Below are 17,767 nucleotides of genomic sequence, written 5' to 3'. Positions count from 1 at the left end.
ACTACCCCTTTTGGGTCCAAGCCGAGGCTCATGGGGCTTTCTCGGCCGACTGTGGGTCCGGAACGGCCGAGTCTCCGTGCTGTTCCGTTTGGCGACGTTTGAATGGGCATAAACCCCGTAGGTCAAAGCTTCTTTATGGGCCTCAATGGATCTTCAATCCGAGGCAACGGGATTCGGCTTCAAGATATACGCCGTCGGATTTGTCTTTGAAAAGCATCAATTGTGATATCAAGATAACGACAATTCCTCTGTAATGTTTTGATCTGCAACTATTTTCAGTCAAATTAAACCCGGAACAAGCTACCCTGACTCGGGATGTCAATAGTCTCGTTAGTCAGACTCGACAAACGACACTAATAAGAGGTACTTCGGCCAACTGCCAAGTGGCGTATCAAGATCTGTACCTCGCTAACAGGGCTGCGGAGAATTCTCTGTGGATACGAAACGCCACCTTATCATGTCGGCACCGACTAGTCCGTCTAAGCGCAAATATTTTCATGCCCCCCTAAAACGTGTCAACAGATTGCAGGGTTCATGACGCAGGTCCACCGAAGTCCGATTGTGGTCCTCTGCCTCGGCTTGGTCCCTTTCGTCGGGCGCTTTATATAGACCAGCCAGCGACTAGCCATTTGTAAAGTTGCTTGTCTCATTATACCGTATTATTCTTCATCATGGCTACCAAAAGTTTTCATCTTATGGGCGAGGACCCTTCAACGGCGCAGCAGATCGAACTGCCTGCGTCCCTGGATGAGCAAGGTCTCCAGCACTTGATAGCGTCGCATTTTGCAATTGTTGATCCCAGTGGTATGTCAATCGCAAAGCAAAATTCAACAGCCACTAACCGTTTAGGAATTGGTTTTGTCACCGACTCTGAGGCTTTGCCAACTGTCGCTGATGTTCTCGCTGCTGATAACATCTCCATTACCATCGACGGAAAGGCTGTCCGCGAGGTCCCTGGCCCAAAGGGTCTGCCCCTTCTCGGCAACTATTTCGAGGTGTACCCCGACCATCTGGGTAACCACCAACGGTTATTTGAGAAATATGGTCCCCTTTTCAGGACGACAAACATGGGTAGCACCATTTACCACACAAACGACCCCAAGCTAGCCACCATTGTCTTCGCAGAGACCGACTTTTTCTCCAAGCGAATCATCGACGGTCACCCTCTGCATCCTATTAAGAACAAGGAAGCTGGTGTTTTCCTTGGTGACACTGACACCGAGGAGTGGAAGGAAGTTCACAAGTTTTTGCCCCCTGCCCTTGGTCCCAAGGCCGTGCGACATTACGCTCCCACCATGCAAAAGACTGTCGAGGATGCGTTCAAGGTTTTCGATGAGCTTGATGAGCGGGACGAGGCGTGGAACGTGTATCCTTACATGCTGAAGCTTGGAGCTCAGGCGGTTGGAAAGCTCGTCCTCGGCATGGATTTCCAGCACTTTACCTCTCCTGATGCCCGACCCCATGCGATGGTGTTGAGAATTGCGCAGTCTCTTGAGCTGAACAAGAAGATCACGTCAATGGGAAGCTGGTACAAGAACCTTCCTTTCGGTGACCCCCAACGTCTGCGAGAGGCTCGTGCCCATATGGAGGCTATGATGACAGAATCTGTTGCCAACGCTGCCAAGGGTGACGGAGATTTGGAGCTTCAAGATGCCGCTGTCGAAGCCGAGAACATGGTTGACTATGTCCTTCGTGCTAGCGATAGCAAGGGTAACAAGCTTCCTCGTGAACGCATCATGGAGCCTCTTGTCGTTGCTACCGGTGCCGGTTTCACAACAACCAGTTCTCTTCTGTCTTGGCTTCTGTACGGCCTTGTTGCCTACCCTGGCATGCAAGAGCGACTTTTGCAGGAGATGGTCGACAATGGATTCGACGAGAACACACAGATCACTGCTGAGCTGACCAACAAGCTCACATTCCTTGACAAGTACATCAAGGAGACCCAACGCCGACACAACCCCTCTTACCAACCCGCCAGAACCTCAGCTGTTGACATGATTCTTCCTGGCGGTTACAAGCTCCCCAAGGACTCCATCGTTATTCCCGCCCTCCACCACATCCACAACAACACCAAGGTTTGGGACAACCCTGCTCTGTTCGACCCCGACCGCTGGGACACCGACCGTGTCAAGAACCGTCCCAAGGATTCTTACATCCCCTTTGCAACTGGTCCTCGTATGTGTATCGGCTTCAACTTTGCTCTGCAAGAGGTCAAGGTCTTCTTGCCCAAGCTTGTGTACCGATACAAGTTCAGTCTTGCCCAAGACGGGCCTGTGGAATATGATCCCATGTTCCAGTTGATTCGCCCGAATAATCTGTACGTTAGGGCTGAGAGGAGAATAAAGTGGCCATCAAAGAGCGATTAGACCTGGGTTAGATTTAGAGGCATAGACAAAAGTATATAATAGCATAATGTACAATAGATATCAAATGAGCTGCGATTGGTCCTAGCAAGATCTGCGATTTGTATATGTTGAGTGGGGTCTTCGAAAGTTTATCCTCGTAACGCTTTCAAGGCTGATTCGTGTGTCAGCAATTCCCTCGGTTCTCCTGTCTCAATTATTCTACCATTTTCCATGACGACAGCAATATCGAAGTCTGTGACATGATCTAATCGATGTGTGACTTCGATAATGGTGCGGCCATGCATGACTTCCTGGATTATGTCACGCACTTCCTTGTCCGTTGTCTTGTCAATACTGCTTGTTGGTTCGTCGAGAAGGACAATGCTTGAGTGAGAAAGCAAAGCTCGTGCAAGACAAAAGAGCTGGCGTTGTCCGACAGAGAAGCCGAGGGAAGATAGATCTGCATCCAATCCTCCACGAACCTCGATAGTCGGCCATAGAGTTGTCTTTTTCAAAGCTTGGATGAGCATCTCATCTGCTTGAACGAGCTCCTCCGGGTCTAAGTTCTTCCGCACAGTACCCGAAAGACTTACAGGATCTTGAGGTATAGTTAGAATTTGCGATCTGATATATTGTCGTGACATTGTTGCGAGGTCTTGGCCGTCAATACGAATAGTTCCGCTCTGGAGTTCCAGAAGTCGAAGGATTGAGAGAACGAGGGATGATTTACCACTGAACTGTCAGCCTTTCCCTGATAGATGGGATGCGTCTTACCTTCCAGAACGTCCACAAAGACAGACTTTCTGTCCAGGTTGTACAACCAATGATACGTCGCGGAGGACCGGCTGTGATTCCATGCTGACCAAAATTTAGTCGAGTCTCACTATGTAGATATACATACCTGTATGAAGATGTGATTTTTTCGATTTCGATCTTGCCTCCAGGCCAGTTGTCTGGCATTTCTGTTTCCGTTTCCCTATTTTCGTTCGGTGTGCTGCCAATGAAAGCCTTGAGCCTGGCTATGGCCCCCAAGGATGTTTCCAGAGTTGTCCATTGATCGATCACTGTCGTCAGAGTGACGTTGAGACCAAGTAAATTAACCATAGCGAGCCCGATCGCGCCTTCACTTGTCGTGCCTGGAATTCGTAAGGCTATCGTAACCAACAGCACCGCCATGCCGGCGACAAAGAGATCAAGTACCAACTCAATCCATCTCTGGATGCAGAACATCAAGTAGAACGGTTTCTGCGATGTGTTCAGCAACTCGAAACTTTCGCTCAAAAGTTCTTTTGTCCAATCGAACGATCGGACAGTTGATAGGCCTGCAATGATTTCGGCGAATTGCGTGTAGAGTGGTGTTTTTGCTTCCAGATCGAGAAGCCTCATCTGTCTGGAGGTACGGAGATAGTATTTTTGAATGAGATAAAGTGCAAGGAAGGAAAGCGGGAGGAAAGCCCCATAGTAATTTGCCCCGGATGCAACAACTCCTGTCTGTACCAAACCGCGTAGGGTTAGATCGAGGGTGAGGTAAAACGCCAGAGGAAGCGACATGTCTATCAGTGTCATATCTTGACTAAATCGGTTCAAGATGCTGCCACTCTCGGTTGTTGTGAAGAAGTGTAACGGTGCTCTGCAAACGGTGTTCAGAAGCTGCTCGTGGAGATTGTTGGATGACCTTTCGACGCCGACGATGAGGAAGTAGTCGATGTTCAGAAGTGCCAGAATCATGGAGGATATAGCGAGTCCAACATAGCCTCCTGCATATCTGGCGTCTTTTGAACCCTCCCCTTGCTCGGTCCAGATTCTCAGCCAGATCTGGGGCATGACTTCCAGTACCGCACCAACCACCGAAGCGGGAAAGACAATACTGATGACCTTCCAGCCCATTGATCGAACATAAATCTTGTAACACTCTGTATCGCCAGTTTTTCGTGCCAAGTCGATCTCCTTCTTTGGTTCAAGCTTGACGATGCTTTCTGGAACGGCTTCAGGTGTTTCAGCGGGCGTGATGGTTGTGAGTGCTTCGCTAGGTTCGAATTGGGCGTGGGTCACCTGGTTTCTAGTGATATGACCGTCTTCGATGACTGTAATGTGATTGGCGAAGGGAAGATAGTGGACTGGTCATTAGATAGAGTTTGACAATTAGTGAAGGAAGCAGACTCACCATTGCTAGTTGTCAAGATAACAGTGCTTGCCCGAAGTAACCCATTTTCCCCAAGAATTCGATGGAAGACTGTATCGGCTGTTGTTTTGTCAAGACTGCTGAAGACATCATCAAGAACAACGAGGTTGTTGCGGGAATAGACAGCGCGAGCGAGAGCAATACGTTGCTTCTGCCCACCACTCAAAGCCATGCCCCCCGATCCAACAATAGTCTCTCGACCATGAGGCAACTGGGTCAGGTCTTCTTCAAGCGCGCAAAAGTGTATAACCGTCGACAACCACTTCTCGTCCGGCTCTGACTGCCCGATAATGTTCTTTCTGATTGTGGTGTTTCGAAGCCATGGTACTTGGTCGCAGTAGGCGGGGGAGGTTTCTGACTTGACAGTTCCCTGTGATGGCAAGTTCTCCCCGATGATGGCTTTGAGAAGAGACGATTTTCCACTTCCAACCTTTCCCACAACCATGTTGATAGACCCCCGGGGAACTCGCAGATTGATATCAGTGAGAAGTGTACTTCCATCATCGGTGTGAAAGCTCGCATCCTCGATAACTATAGCTAAGCCATTTCCAGGGTCTTTTGTTACCATCATGTCCTGCTCTTTCAGCAGAAGGAACGCCTGAATCCTGCCACAGCCGGCCATAACTCCGGCAATCTGCATCAAAGAAACAAGAAACATAACAAGAGGCTGAGTAACTAATGACACCAAGGAAAGCGACGTAAATGCTTCAGCAACACTTAAGCCTCCATCCGATTTGGACCAGTATATGGCTGAAAGTATCACAACGACCGGCGTTACCTGAGCAGAAACCATGGCTACATTGTTAGCGATGTCAAGTAAGTGGTTGTAGGCTTACCAAGTGTGGTGAAGTGCACTAGTAACCATCGAAACTTGGCAGACACCTTCAATTCTTGAACTCTCAAACCCTGCACAGTTTGGACGAAGAAGTCGGTAAGACCCATCATCTTGATGCCTTTGATTTGATCTAGCATGCTCGATGTTTCACCCACCCTCCTTTGAATCATCTCATTCCATCGTATTGTCGCTGGTTCCATTGCTGGGGAGATAACGCCACTCAAAATGGTAGTGACTCCTTTGTTAGCTTGGTCATCTCCTAGAAGGAAAACTTACTCAGTGTTGGTACCAGCACGAGAAGGCTTGGGTGGCCGACTTGACGATACAGTAGGTAAATCCCAACGGGAAGTTCAAGTAGGTTCGCCCACATGTCGTGTATCGACGAGCCGGCAGCTACAACTGTTTCGACATCGGTCGTCATGAGTGTAACAGGCGCCGAGTCCTTGACAGACGTCGTCTTGAGTTTTAGCGTCTTCTTGAAAATCAGCGACACCAAACCACCTCTATACATCGTGACCATTTGGAATGAGAGGTGCTTGTACCATGCCCCAGATATTGCAAGGCCGAGATAAATGAGTGAAGTCGCCCCGATGAGACCACTAGAAATCTGTACCGACATTTCCTTCCGGCCAACGAAGACGATAACAGATTGGATGAGAAAGGGTTGGGCGAAATTGAAACCGCTCCGAAGAAGCCGAGGGAAGATGCCTACCACGAACTGCCATTTGTATGCAAGGAAGGTACACTTCAAAAGGCTAAACTGTCCGTTTTTGTGGTCTGCAGTCGTCAGCACGAACATGGAAGAGGCTATGGACATACCTTTCTCCCATTGTTCTTCTAAAGGTTCTGTTACATGGTTTGCATCGAATTTCGAATCAATGGTTTGCAAATCTTCGGTTTCAAGAATGCCGCGATGCCCTTGGAGGAAGAGATTATTCAGCCACCAGAAGAAACTTCGATTCACCACGCCTGAAGAAGTTTCGGGTATCTTTTCGCCTGTTAAAGCCTTCGGTGTTTCCTCTAGAATCAGCAGTACAATTTTTAAGGCGAAAGAGGCAGTAAAGACAGTCGCAATAGCCCACATTGAACGTATCCAGAAGGTACGAACCAGGGCGATGTCGAGAATGACGGTGACGGCAAGGTATCCGCTGATGAGCTTGGAAGGTTTCTTGGAGCTCATATGTTCGACGCAGATCAAAGAAGCAAGTGCTACCGATTCAACTATGCCAAGTACAGATTCTGCGATGGCCGTCTTGGTCGGGTTCGCTCGAGACCATAACACGACTAAGGCTATCTGTAAGCAAGCATAGCAGCCAACCGCGGCCTAAATGATCAGTAAAAGCAGTACCAGATTTCAAGTCACCTACCAATTTTAGCCACAATATAGTTCCAATTTTGGACACCTTCTCATTGTTCCGCAGCAGAAATAGTCTCAATGGCACCAGTAGAAGAAACAGTCCAGTAGGAAGAAGAGATAGGATACTTTGCTCGAAAAGAATCGTGAAATCGAAAGTTTTTGCCCTATGGGGCCCGAAATTATCATCTGAATCCATGGCTCAAGGTATCTTGAAGGAAATGTGAAAGTTCCATGATCAATCTGTTAATTTATATAAGTCTTCCAGTCAAGGGGAGCGCTCCAACGAACCTGAAGTAGCTTAGTGTGGATTCGTAGTGGGGTCATACGGGATACGCAACCAGGCAGTCTATACGTGATACGATTTGGCGGACGACCACTGCCTGTAAGACGGGTGAAAGCGGGACTTTCATTCCTCCTTCCCGTCCTTTTCGGATTTCTTATCGATTAGAGTAATTGGGGTAGAGAGAATCAGCGCTGTAGCCGCCCAACCAGCAGTACCCAAACTTCACCATCATTCACCATCATTCACCATCATTCACCATCAACCACCATGCTCTGCGAGAGATGCCAAGAGCTTATTGCTTCTTCCGTTCAATTATCGGATCTGAATTCATTTCGACATCATACATGTATTGAAGATTTCAGGATATCGGTAGAGGCAAGATGCATGATATGCGCCACAATTTGGTTCGAATACACACCAGATGAACAACAAAAGCTCAACCAGCTTGAAGGATACGAATATGAAACATTTGGGCTGATCAATGTTTACGTTGTACCGGATGATGAGTTGGAGGAAATGAGATTGGATTTTGAACTAGGTCCTGACGCGACGGAAACTACAGGAATTCCTCGCCGGATCATTGAATTCATGGTTCTCAAAGGTATAATCAAGCCTGGCCCCAAGTCCTGGCAAGGTCCTAACAGTGATACAGAAGTAAATAAATCACAGGAAACCATTTACGACCGCCTCGCTCTCGACTCTCTTCAACTCTCAGGCACCACAGATTCAAACGAAACCTTTTCCCTGGCGAGGAGATGGATTGACGAATGCATCGCGAAACATCCAGCTTGTAATCATTCGACCGATACAGAATGGCATCCAACCCGATTGCTCAACTTCGGGCACTCTCTCGAGAAGGAAGAGTTCCTTGTTTACCTTGTGGAGTCAAACGACGTAACGCCGTCAGGGCCGTACATGACACTCAGCCATTCTTGGGGCAAAAGTCAAATGATGACCCTGAACAAACAGTCCTACCATAGCCTTCTGCAAGGGATACCTCTTTCTTCCTTACCACCAACATTCCGGGATGCTTGTTCTGTAGCTCAACAACTGGGCGTACAATATCTTTGGATTGATGCTTTGTGCATATTCCAAGACAAGGATGACCTTTCGGATTGGAGCAGAGAAGCTTCATTGATGAATAAGGTCTACTCTTACTCATATTGCAACATCGTGGCTGCCGATAATAGAGACAGTTCTCAGCCCCTCTTCAGAAAGCGGGATCCGAAAAGTATAAACCCCCCTACTACTGAAACCTTGGTCCAAAAAGGACATTTGCAATGCCATACCGACGAAAGCGTTTCATCAGGAAAATATGTTATAGATTACTTGGGATACTTAGCGCCCGTCAAAGATGCACATATCAACACTCGAGGCTGGGTTATGCAAGAACGTCTTCTGTCCCCTAGAGCCTTACATTTTGGTGAGCACCAAGTCTACTGGGAATGTAGCGAAAGGAGGGCCTCAGAGACCAATCCAGACGGATTGGAAATCTACGGGGATGGAATTCCCTTCAAAGGGTTAGCAAAAGGTCCTCATGTTGTTTTGTCTTGGACGCAGCTAGTCATGGCATATTCGAAATGTGCATTAAGTTATCCAAGCGACAAATTAGTGGCATTTTCTGCTATCGCAAGGTCATACGCTACTCATCTATCGGATGAGTATGTTGCAGGCATGTGGCGAAGCCGTCTTCATAGCGACCTGTTGTGGCTGGTGTCAAGAATCACCAAGAGTGATCATACTCGTTATGGAACATACACAGCACCCACCTGGTCATGGGCATCAATCAATGGCATGGTCTGGGTACCTTTTGAGTCTGACAGCGTAGAATACCGGTACAAAGTGGATGATTATAAGTTAGAGTATGCCACGGAAGATAAAATGGGCGCAATTCGAGCTGGGTGGCTCCGTCTGAGTGGACAATTACGACCATTGAAACTGTTGCACAAAATCTCCAACAAGTTTGCGTCTGAAGAGGTAAATATCATATGGTCTTTGGTCATTGACAACATTGAATATGATCCACACCATTACATCGCCGAACAGGCAGGAGGTCTACCGTTATTAGTGGTGCACCTTGACGAGTCGCATGTTGACTTTGGGGCGGAAAACGAGAGCGGTTCTTTGTACTGCATGTTGGCAACCCACCATCTCTTCAACGAAGTCGGTGAAAGATGCAACATGTGGGACTTTCTCCTGTTCCAACTAGTGGATGCCACTCGAGGTACCTTCCGTCGAATAGGTCTGGCACGTACAAGAACAGGAGATGTCGACAATCCATACCCTTCAGGTGAACTCGTCCATGGACCCTCAGTACAACCGAGTCTACTACCTTGCGCCGCGTATGAGGACGGCATTCACTCTATCTACGTCATATAGTACAGCACTTTTACGATTTGATAGACCCAATCTGTTTATTGATATGAAACATTAGAGACAATGTGACGCAAAATACTCAGACAACAGGTTGCCCTAATAAGTGCAGTCTCGTACCATACAGCTATCAGATGCCTAAAAGTGAGAAGATGGGTAAAAGCAATATATTGAAAAGAACTATTTAGCTAAACTCTATGGAATTCTGGAAGAGATAGAAGATTAAGCAGATAGATGAGAAAGGAAAGTGTGTGATCCAGTCGATGAAACCCAATCGAGTTTCAAGAGCGAAGGCGTGTTGGCATATAATGCGAGATGTTGTCGAGTGGAAGACGGCGATTTGATGCAGGAGTACTTTTCAACAACTTCGGTAAAGCAGCTCATAATCTCCAGCTGGAATAAATCTAGTTCTGGGTAGGCTGAGCGTTGGCAACCTTGGTGGTCTTGCAAGCAGATCCCTTACCCTCGGCCTTGGCAACCTGAGTGGCCTGGCTTCCGGTGCGGACCTTGGTGATGATAGTCTTGGGGCTGGTGGTATCCTGCTTGTTGTCCTTGTTATCCTTGTTGTCAGAGCCGTTGTTCTCCTTGGTGTCCTTGTTCTCGGTGGTCTTGTTGGTCTCAGTCTTGTTATCCTTGTTCTGAGTAACCTTGGTGTCCTTGCTCTCCTCAGAGTTCTCGTTCTTGTTGTCCATGGTGTAACTGGTCTCCTTGTTCTCGTTCTTAGAAACCTTGGTAGCCTTTACCTGCTCGTTCTGGACCTTGGTGGCCTTGGTAACCTTGGGCTTGGACGCTTGGACCTTAGTGGCCTTGGCCTTGGACTTGGAGTCTTGCACACCTTGGCCATACTGGACCTTCTCGTTCTCAGCGTTGGTAACCTTGGTAACCTTGGGCTTGGAGGCTTGGACCTTGGTGGGCTTAACGTTGGACTTGGCCTTGTTGTTCTCCTTGCCGTCAGACACAGCAACCTTGGCAGACTTGGTAGCCTTAACAGGAGCGTTCTGAACCTTGGTCACCTTGGAAGCGCTCTCAGAGACCAGGCCGCGAGGGGCATCCTTAGTAGGGGCGGTAGTAGGAACCTGCTTAGAAGAGCATCCCTTGTCAAAGACAAACAGCTTATCGCTACGAGCAGGAATCTTGGCAGCGGCAACCTTGAAGAGCTTGCAGGTGGGAGTCTCAGAGTCATCAGGAAGACCGTAGAGGAAGCTCAGACAAGAGTTGTCGGCTTCAGCAAGAGCCTGACAGTCCTTAGCGGTAGCTGCGGTAGTCGTTTTGTAGGGCTCGACATCGTCATTCGCAGAACCAGAAGCAGCACAGTTGCACTTGGTAGAGCGACGGACAAGAACATTCTTGGGAATAGTTCCCCAAGGCTGAGCGGTGGTAGGGGCAGAAGTGGGAACACGGTCGGATGCACATTCCTTGTCAAAGACGTGCAGACCATCCTTGCGGGCGGGAACCTTGGAAGCCTGGGCGTTGAAAAGGAGGCAGCTGGGGTGAGCTGCGCCCTTAATCAGTCCAAAGGCAAAGCTCTTACAAGCATCGTCCGAGGCACAGAGGGTCTGGCAGTCAACGGCAGTGTCGGCACTGTCAGCGTGATAGGCCTTGATCTTGCCGTTGGCGGACCCAGCAGGGGCGATATTGCACTTCTGGGTGCTCGTGATGAAGGGGCTAGCCATGACGGAAGCCATGGAGGCGGAAAGGATAGCGATAGAGGTCTTCATGGTGCTTGAAGGTTGAAGTTGGTAAAGAAAGTGTTGAAAGTGTTTGAGCGAGTGTAGTTGAAAGGATTGTAAGTGAATGTGAGCGAAAGTATTTGTTGGATGATGAGATACTTTGGAATGACGAGGATAAGGTGAAGTATTTATCTTCAAAATTTGCATCCAAGTTTGGGACGAGCTCCGATGACAAGAAAGGAGTTCCGTAACTCAATGATAGATGACGCGTCAGTTAAGACTACTGATAGTGTATAGCATCACCATTCTGTGAGTCTGCATGAAGATGAAATCAATAGTCTTGAAGCTACTGCCGGATGGCTCCATAGTATTCTGAACAGCTTCCATTGAAGCTCGTGATGTGGGAAATGCACAGCTTCCATTCTACCAAACTATGAAGCTTTGACACAACATACGGTGGAGGATGTTAGGGAGGACCAACCCAATGGATATGAAAAACCGGGAGCATAATATGACCATACCATTGGAATTATGACAATGTCCTACTGAGCTGGAGTTCTCATTCCGGATGGCCGCTAGGAATACGAACAGTATTCCATGCGGAAGTTATCTATAGAAAGCCATCACATAATAAAACATTATAATCCGATCCTTACACAATAACCAAATCAACAGTGTTTAGATACAATGGTTCATTCCTGCCACTGGAGACTCACGTTAAGTTCTTCTCTTTTGATGCGACTAGTACGAGTGAGTAAGTAACCAACCTGCATCCTCACAATCTCTGCATGTAAGAACATCACGATGATAACAGGGGTCAGATCGCTCTGTCCAATCCAAAATCCAATTCACTGTTCCGGTATACTGGCTTTCATTCTGTGGATCTATAAAGCTTATTTGTGTTCCTAATGCAAGGTCGGAAAGTGGGCTCATCGAGGTTCCGCCGAAACGAAACGGCCTCAACCAGTAAAAAGCTCGCTTTATAATAGCAACTCGAAAGTCATCAGACACTTGACTTCAAATGTACAAGTTCGAATCCGATTATCTGACTTTTCTCGGGATAAAAACTGTGAGGCATGGGGCCCTAGTTCTGGTGTGATCAGCCTGATCTGTATACATCAGTCCATGAGTTTTGCACAGGAGTCAAGTTTAAATTCCGTGATATATTTAAAATAAGTGATTAAGACATAGATAAATAAAAATTGACAAGATGGCTTTCAGCATAAATTGATAGAAAAAGGTCCCCAGGGTATGCATGGGATCGACAAGATTCTCGGCTGTGGGGCTAGTAACGCGTGTCTCCGCCGACCGCAGCAGCTAAGAAAGCTTCGCCTCGAACTAGAACAACAAGTGTTTCATGTTTCTTGGGACCATCATATGTGGCTCTGTGGAGCTGAGCGTGTTCAGTCTGTAGACGGCATGTGGGTGACGGCCCATGAGTGCGCTGAGAGGCTGAAAATACCCGAGAAATACCGGGGATCGCTTACGGCTTCCGCTCCCGCTCAAATCTAAGCTGAGATCCTGGAAAAGGATGGTCTCCGGGAGCTCGGTAGGACAGTTGTAAGATTAACCTCCTTGAGGCTGTAATTATAGATAGTTCTACATAGAGTCGTTTTGGTTGCCGAAGATTATGATGCTTCGCGTGTAGGCCAGAAAGTCACATCGAGCAATGAAATCTTTACAAGCTCATCAGCTCAGCCATATTCAGTTCATTTTAGAGCACAGGATCATGGACATATCCTTCTGGGAAGTCAAGGTTCTATATCTTCACCATCATGTTACACCTGATTCACATAATCACATCAAATTTGTACTGTTCAAAATATTGAAATGATCGGCCGATCTATTGTCACTATCTAAGGAACTCTAAACAAAATACAAGATCTATATCAAAATCAAACGAGTGTGTGGTACAAGTTCTTTTTGGAGTCTTGGAACCCCCTATCCCAAAACGACTCCCAGCACCAGTGTCATCTGCGGAAACAAGTTACTACAGAACTCCAAAGTCAAACCGAGTTAAAATGATGAAACTCGGAGAGTTGGAGCTTAGTTGTGCTTCTGCTCAGGGTTGATGCTGTTGACAGACTGCTGGTTGGCCTTGGCTTGGTTACCAGTCTTGGCCTGAGCCTTCTGAGCACTGCTCTTGGTCTCAGTCTTGGCGCCAGTCTTAGCATCAGCCTTCTCAGAAGGGACCTTTCCACGAGGCTCAGCATGGGTGGGCGCACTAGTAGGAACCTGAGCCGCGGGGCATCCCTTGGCGAAGACGTAAAGCTGATCATCGCCCTGAGGAACCTGAGCTGGAGCAACCTTGTACAGCTTGCAGACGGGAGTAGACGCGTCATCAGGGAGGCCAAACACAAAGCTCTGGCACCCGCTCTGTGCATCACAAGCATCCTGGCACTTGTCTGCAGTCTCAGCACTGGGAGTAGCGAAGGGCTTGACGTTGCTGTTGGAAGCTGCAGTAGGAGCAGCATTGCAAGTCATACCACGAGCAGCCACCTTGCTGTTTGTCTTTCCACGAGGCTCGTCGTGAGTAGGCTTAGACTGGGGAACTTTGCTACCAGAGCAAGCCTTGTCGAAGACGTAAAGCTCGTTGTTCTGCTTGGGGACTCGAGAAGCCTCAACGCTGTAAAGCTTGCACACAGGAGTGCTGGCATCGGCAGGAAGGCCAAAGAGGAAGCTCTTGCAAGAGGAGTTGGAAGAGCAAGCTTTGAGACAGGCTTCAGCGGTGGAAGCGCTGGGCTGAGAGATGGGCTTGATGTTGGCATTGGTGGAAGCTGAGGGAGCGACGTTGCACTGCTGGCTGCGGGTGTCGAAGGGATGAGCGAGAATAGCGGTGGCCATAGAGGCAGTGAGCATAGCCATGGAGGTCTTCATCTTGAATGATTGGGAATGAAAGTTGGTTCTAGGAACTTGAAAAGTTGAAAGAGTGTGAAGTTGTGAGTGAGTAAGCGATTGTTGTAGTTGTTTGTGTTGAGAAGAAGTTGTTTGGGAGCAGAGGAAACAGACCATTTATACCCATTTGGCCGATGTTGATGGGTCCTCCACCCCAAGAGTTCCTTGCCTCTTTGCTTGACGTCCACGGAGAAAGAAATGGCTACGCGTAAGCTCAAGTCGTAACTCTGTCCTTGAGCAATGTTCATGGCTAGAGTCGTTCATCAGCTCAGATCTACCGAACGTGATCTTGCTGACTATACCAGCCAATAGTTATTCCACATACCGCCAAAGAAACATCATCAATCCACATCTGATAAACTAGCTGTTCACGAAACATGAAACGACCCATTCCTCTAGTATGGGGCGAAGCTTTTCGCGGTGGAGCATACGCGCAGCTAGCCCCCCAACCCTGCATTAAACATCCCGATGGAAGGCTCCGGGTACTAAGGTGTAGGGTATTGAAAGCATTATTGAATTTCCATTATTGATTTCGTGGTATCTTTCCTTTTGATAGACTGTTGTTTAGTGATATAGTGGTTCAGAACCGGAATGAAAAGAGCACGACTATTTCGCAAGGACACTGTGACGATGAATGTAATAAGATTTATACATTAGACACATAGATAGGTCTGTATTTCATGAATCGATTTGGTCTGATTGTACTAATGGTGCTAGAAGAGTAGACCCCATTATTCTCACAAACTATTATTAGCTCGGACCGTTTCGTTTCATCGGAAACTTAATCCTCCCACTTTCCGATCCCGCATCCGGGGCCGCATGAATGTGCCAAGAAGGATGCCTCCCGGCATTCACAACATGGTCAAGAGCCGAGATGAGGGTCCAGCCAGTTAGTTTTCGTAGAGCTTTGTTAAGACGTCAAATCGGGTGGAGAGGCGTCCTTGATGAACCCAAGCAAGGAGATCTCGACAATCCTGGATTGGCCGTCTAAAGAATCGACTTGAGGGCGCAGATGACCACTGGAAGAAAATTGAAGAGCTACCTTTCATTGTGAATGCCTCTCAATGCGGATTGCTTCTAGATACAATCATCTGGTATCCCTGAATATCTCCAAACATACTTGCACTCCATTACCTTGCACAATACCAGTACCAGAAAGATTCCAACCATTCGGGGCCTTGACGACTGCTGAACTGCGATGTGGCGCTAATATTCTAATTGTTCCAACTCCTTTCTGATCATTGATACATAATTGAGCTGAAAAGTACCCTTGAGGAGTTTCGATAGAATACTCCACACTCTCCAATCCTGCAAGAACAGGCTTTACACCGATTTTTGTCCAGCCGGGTTCAAGTGGATAAACTCCGACAAGGTATCTGGGTAATAGGAAGACTGGCCAAGTAGACCATCCATGCACAAGTGACACGTCGTGATTGAAGGGTGTGCCGTCTGTTTTTATGGCTTCCCAATGAGCGCCGGAATAGTTTGGACTGCTCTGGTCCCCCATTACGCCCCATACTCGCGACAATAGCTCCATGGCTTTGGGTCCCTCATTTTTTGCGAAAAGGGCTTCGAGTGCAAACCCAGACGCGTAGGGGCTGTTCAACCCAAAGTTCTCCCACTTATCGAGACCCCGAAATGCTGGCGGCAGAGAATTGTGGGTGGGAAATATGCCTTCTACCAACTTGGGATGGTCTGGAGAGACACCAAGAGTAGCTGCGTAAGCGTTCACGTCTTGAAATACACCATTAGCACTAAGGGAAAGTGCTGGTCGTAATGTCCCTTGTTCCTTGTTCCAAAGAACGCGAACTAGGGACTCTTCCAGACTAGATGCTTGGAGGTAGTACTGGGATGTTGCCCCATTGTCTGGTGCCATCAATGCCATAGCGTTCAGAGCGTCGAGGTAAGCGAGATTCAGACCTGCAGATACGCCAAAGATGGGACCACCCATGGGGAACCAAGTCACTATTTGTAGTCAGTATCTGCGTAGACAAAAAATGGCTTGTTTTGGAAAGCATACTTGAGAGATATGGCGGTGCTTCCACAAGGCCCTCATCATTCATGAACTGCCTTGTGAACTCCATATGGCGCTCCAGTTGATGATATAGACTTTCTGCAAGTGTTCTATCACCCGAATACATCCAGTAGTCCTTGATTGAGACCACCAGCAACAATGCGTACGTCAAAGAATAATGACCATAGTATGGTGGTTCATCTAGGCCAGCATGCTCTGGGGCTTGTATTGGGCAGAGATTTCCAAGATAGCCGTCGCTGGTTTGATGACTGACCAGAAGCTGAATTGTGCCTTTCCAAGATTCAAAGTCCGTGGTGGAGTATGCAATAGATCGACCAGTTACGAAAGCATCACCGCCGAAGGAAGCCCTATCTCGTTTTGCGCCATCGATGATGCACGGAAGCCTGTTCGATCCCACTTGAAAGTCGTCATATATACGTTCGGCATCGCTCAGTAACATTGAATTCTCGTACAGAGTCTGTCCGCTTAGGCTCTCTACGGAGAGTTGTCGGTAGCAAGCGATCCATCCTGGTGGCCCGCCGAACGCCACGGAACCAGTATTTATGAGGTTGTTACCGAGCATGGCCCTGACATGAAGACCTGTGATGGTGGCCACCTCATGACCTTGGATCGTTATGGTTACGCGGTCCTTGGTCGCCAGACTCTCGACGGTGAACCAGCCGGACAGATCGAGAGTTTCGGGTAGTTGCCAGGATCCTCGGTCGATCGAAGGTAAGATTGAGGACTGATTGGACAGCCCTTCAACAGCCGACAGTGTTCTGCTTCGGATGTCCAAGCAAAAGATCAGACCGTTTGTAATCATATGTACAGCCCAGCTGACTCCAAGCTTTTCGACTTTTGTCTGGAATGTTAATTTCTTATCCGACCACCTTGTTCCCTGTCTGCAAGGGGCCCAATGGCCACCGTAGACGCGAGTTCCGTCCTCGGTAACATCCCAGGCGGGAACAGTCTCTCCACGAGCCACCGTGCACATGTCAACTGTGCGAACACCATCTCTCCAGATGCGATTGATTTTTTCATCGGAGCAGTGAAATTTTGCCCTGATTGGAGTCTCGGGACGTGCAAGTTGAAAGCCAACTTTGGAAAATGCAATGCTGGCGCCAGGTTCCACCAAGGTGATCTTCTGATATCTCTGCGATGCTTGAGCGAAGCGAGCTTTCAACGTCTGGGTATTGTTCGTGGTGGTGGCGTCATAACAGCAGACCCTGTAACTATCCATGGCATTAGAGAAAAGGAAAAACGGACCATCGCCTGTCGAGCCACGGTTAGGAACAAGAACGGCCAAAGATATCAGGTGAATCATCGTACCATTTTCGTTATCGATTTCTTCTAGTGTTTCGCTATAGGTAACCTGGAATGTTACTTGTTTTTGGCCTTGAGAGGCTGAAGCAGAAGTGACAGTGAATATGGGAAAGCCACCCACACAGCGACTGTAGTCCAAAACGACCTCAGCATTGATGGAGGAGCCCGCGTTACTCAAGCTGAATGAAAAGGGCTCAGCGACATGCTGTACATTTCCGGAATGACGTAGTATTTGCCTCGGCTCAAGGAGCTCAGTAGTGTTTGAGGTCTCTGATGAGTACTTCATGTTGAGGTCAAGGTTGAGTCAGTTGGCTTAGAATGTCAAACTTATCATTTAATGTACAAAGTATTGTTCGAACACACGAAAGCATCATCTTAAGTTAATGCTCGCTCTGAGATATACCGAGTAGATACACCGAGGGTTCAATATTGCCCTGCTCGGGATTTCCGAGCGGCACCGGGATATCCGGGTTTTACTAAAACGCGGGGT

At 48.0% G+C, this 17,767-nt stretch overlaps 6 protein-coding genes across 6 annotated transcripts; 2 read left to right on the top strand and 4 right to left on the bottom strand.

Annotated features, from left to right (window-relative positions):
* The first annotated feature begins 625 nt into the window (after positions 1–625).
* B0J16DRAFT_38447 (cytochrome P450) lies at positions 626–2,430 on the top strand. The gene is made up of 2 exons (XM_046131426.1): positions 626–804; positions 850–2,430. Exons 1-2 carry the CDS (start codon positions 672–674, stop codon positions 2,364–2,366), a joined length of 1,650 nt encoding a protein of 549 aa, XP_045990059.1. The 5' UTR covers positions 626–671; the 3' UTR covers positions 2,367–2,430.
* A 64-nt stretch (positions 2,431–2,494) lies between these two features.
* B0J16DRAFT_360285 (P-loop containing nucleoside triphosphate hydrolase protein) lies at positions 2,495–6,915 on the bottom strand (the record flags this gene model as incomplete). The annotated part of the gene is made up of 8 exons (XM_046129690.1): positions 2,495–3,077; positions 3,120–3,203; positions 3,247–4,462; positions 4,510–5,232; positions 5,364–5,600; positions 5,639–6,139; positions 6,182–6,652; positions 6,726–6,915. 8 exons carry the CDS (start codon positions 6,913–6,915, stop codon positions 2,495–2,497), a joined length of 4,005 nt encoding a protein of 1,334 aa, XP_045990058.1.
* A 308-nt stretch (positions 6,916–7,223) lies between these two features.
* Positions 7,224–9,450, top strand: B0J16DRAFT_330345 (heterokaryon incompatibility protein-domain-containing protein). The gene is made up of 2 exons (XM_046126454.1): positions 7,224–7,603; positions 7,655–9,450. The coding sequence occupies exons 1-2, from the start codon at positions 7,270–7,272 to the stop codon at positions 9,379–9,381; spliced, it is 2,061 nt and encodes a 686-aa protein (XP_045990057.1). The 5' UTR covers positions 7,224–7,269; the 3' UTR covers positions 9,382–9,450.
* Positions 9,451–9,779: 329 nt separating this feature from the next.
* B0J16DRAFT_392175 (uncharacterized protein) lies at positions 9,780–11,093 on the bottom strand (the record flags this gene model as incomplete). The annotated part of the gene is made up of 1 exon (XM_046131985.1): positions 9,780–11,093. One exon carries the CDS (start codon positions 11,091–11,093, stop codon positions 9,780–9,782), a length of 1,314 nt encoding a protein of 437 aa, XP_045990056.1.
* Positions 11,094–13,091: 1,998 nt separating this feature from the next.
* B0J16DRAFT_314724 (uncharacterized protein) lies at positions 13,092–13,922 on the bottom strand (the record flags this gene model as incomplete). Its single annotated transcript, XM_046125205.1, has 1 exon — positions 13,092–13,922. The coding sequence occupies one exon, from the start codon at positions 13,920–13,922 to the stop codon at positions 13,092–13,094; it is 831 nt and encodes a 276-aa protein (XP_045990055.1).
* A 1,105-nt stretch (positions 13,923–15,027) lies between these two features.
* On the bottom strand, positions 15,028–17,563 carry B0J16DRAFT_392173 (Six-hairpin glycosidase-like protein; the record flags this gene model as incomplete). Its single annotated transcript, XM_046131984.1, has 3 exons — positions 15,028–15,905; positions 15,961–17,226; positions 17,284–17,563. The coding sequence occupies 3 exons, from the start codon at positions 17,561–17,563 to the stop codon at positions 15,028–15,030; spliced, it is 2,424 nt and encodes an 807-aa protein (XP_045990054.1).
* Between the last annotated feature and the right edge of the window lie 204 nt (positions 17,564–17,767).

Source organism: Fusarium flagelliforme (genome assembly GCF_020744385.1).
Source record: "Fusarium flagelliforme strain FIESC 12 MPI-CAGE-AA-0113 chromosome Unknown B0J16scaffold_1, whole genome shotgun sequence".
Classification (NCBI taxonomy): Eukaryota; Fungi; Ascomycota; class Sordariomycetes; order Hypocreales; family Nectriaceae; genus Fusarium; species Fusarium flagelliforme.
The sequence above is the reverse complement of the archived record's forward strand: the minus strand, read 5'-3'. Positions and strand labels throughout refer to the sequence as shown.

What these genes read in the sequence shown, in the direction of transcription:
- B0J16DRAFT_38447 (XM_046131426.1), top strand. Translation starts at nt 672, where the DNA reads ATGGCTACCAAAAGTTTTCATCTTATGGGCGAGGACCCTTCAACGGCG. An exon ending in TGCAATTGTTGATCCCAGTG is followed by an intron (nt 805 to 849) that starts GTATGTCAATCG and finishes CTAACCGTTTAG; the next exon opens with GAATTGGTTTTGTCACCGAC.
- B0J16DRAFT_330345 (XM_046126454.1), top strand. Translation starts at nt 7,270, where the DNA reads ATGCTCTGCGAGAGATGCCAAGAGCTTATTGCTTCTTCCGTTCAATTA. An exon ending in TGAATTCATGGTTCTCAAAG is followed by an intron (nt 7,604 to 7,654) that starts GTATAATCAAGC and finishes ACAGTGATACAG; the next exon opens with AAGTAAATAAATCACAGGAA.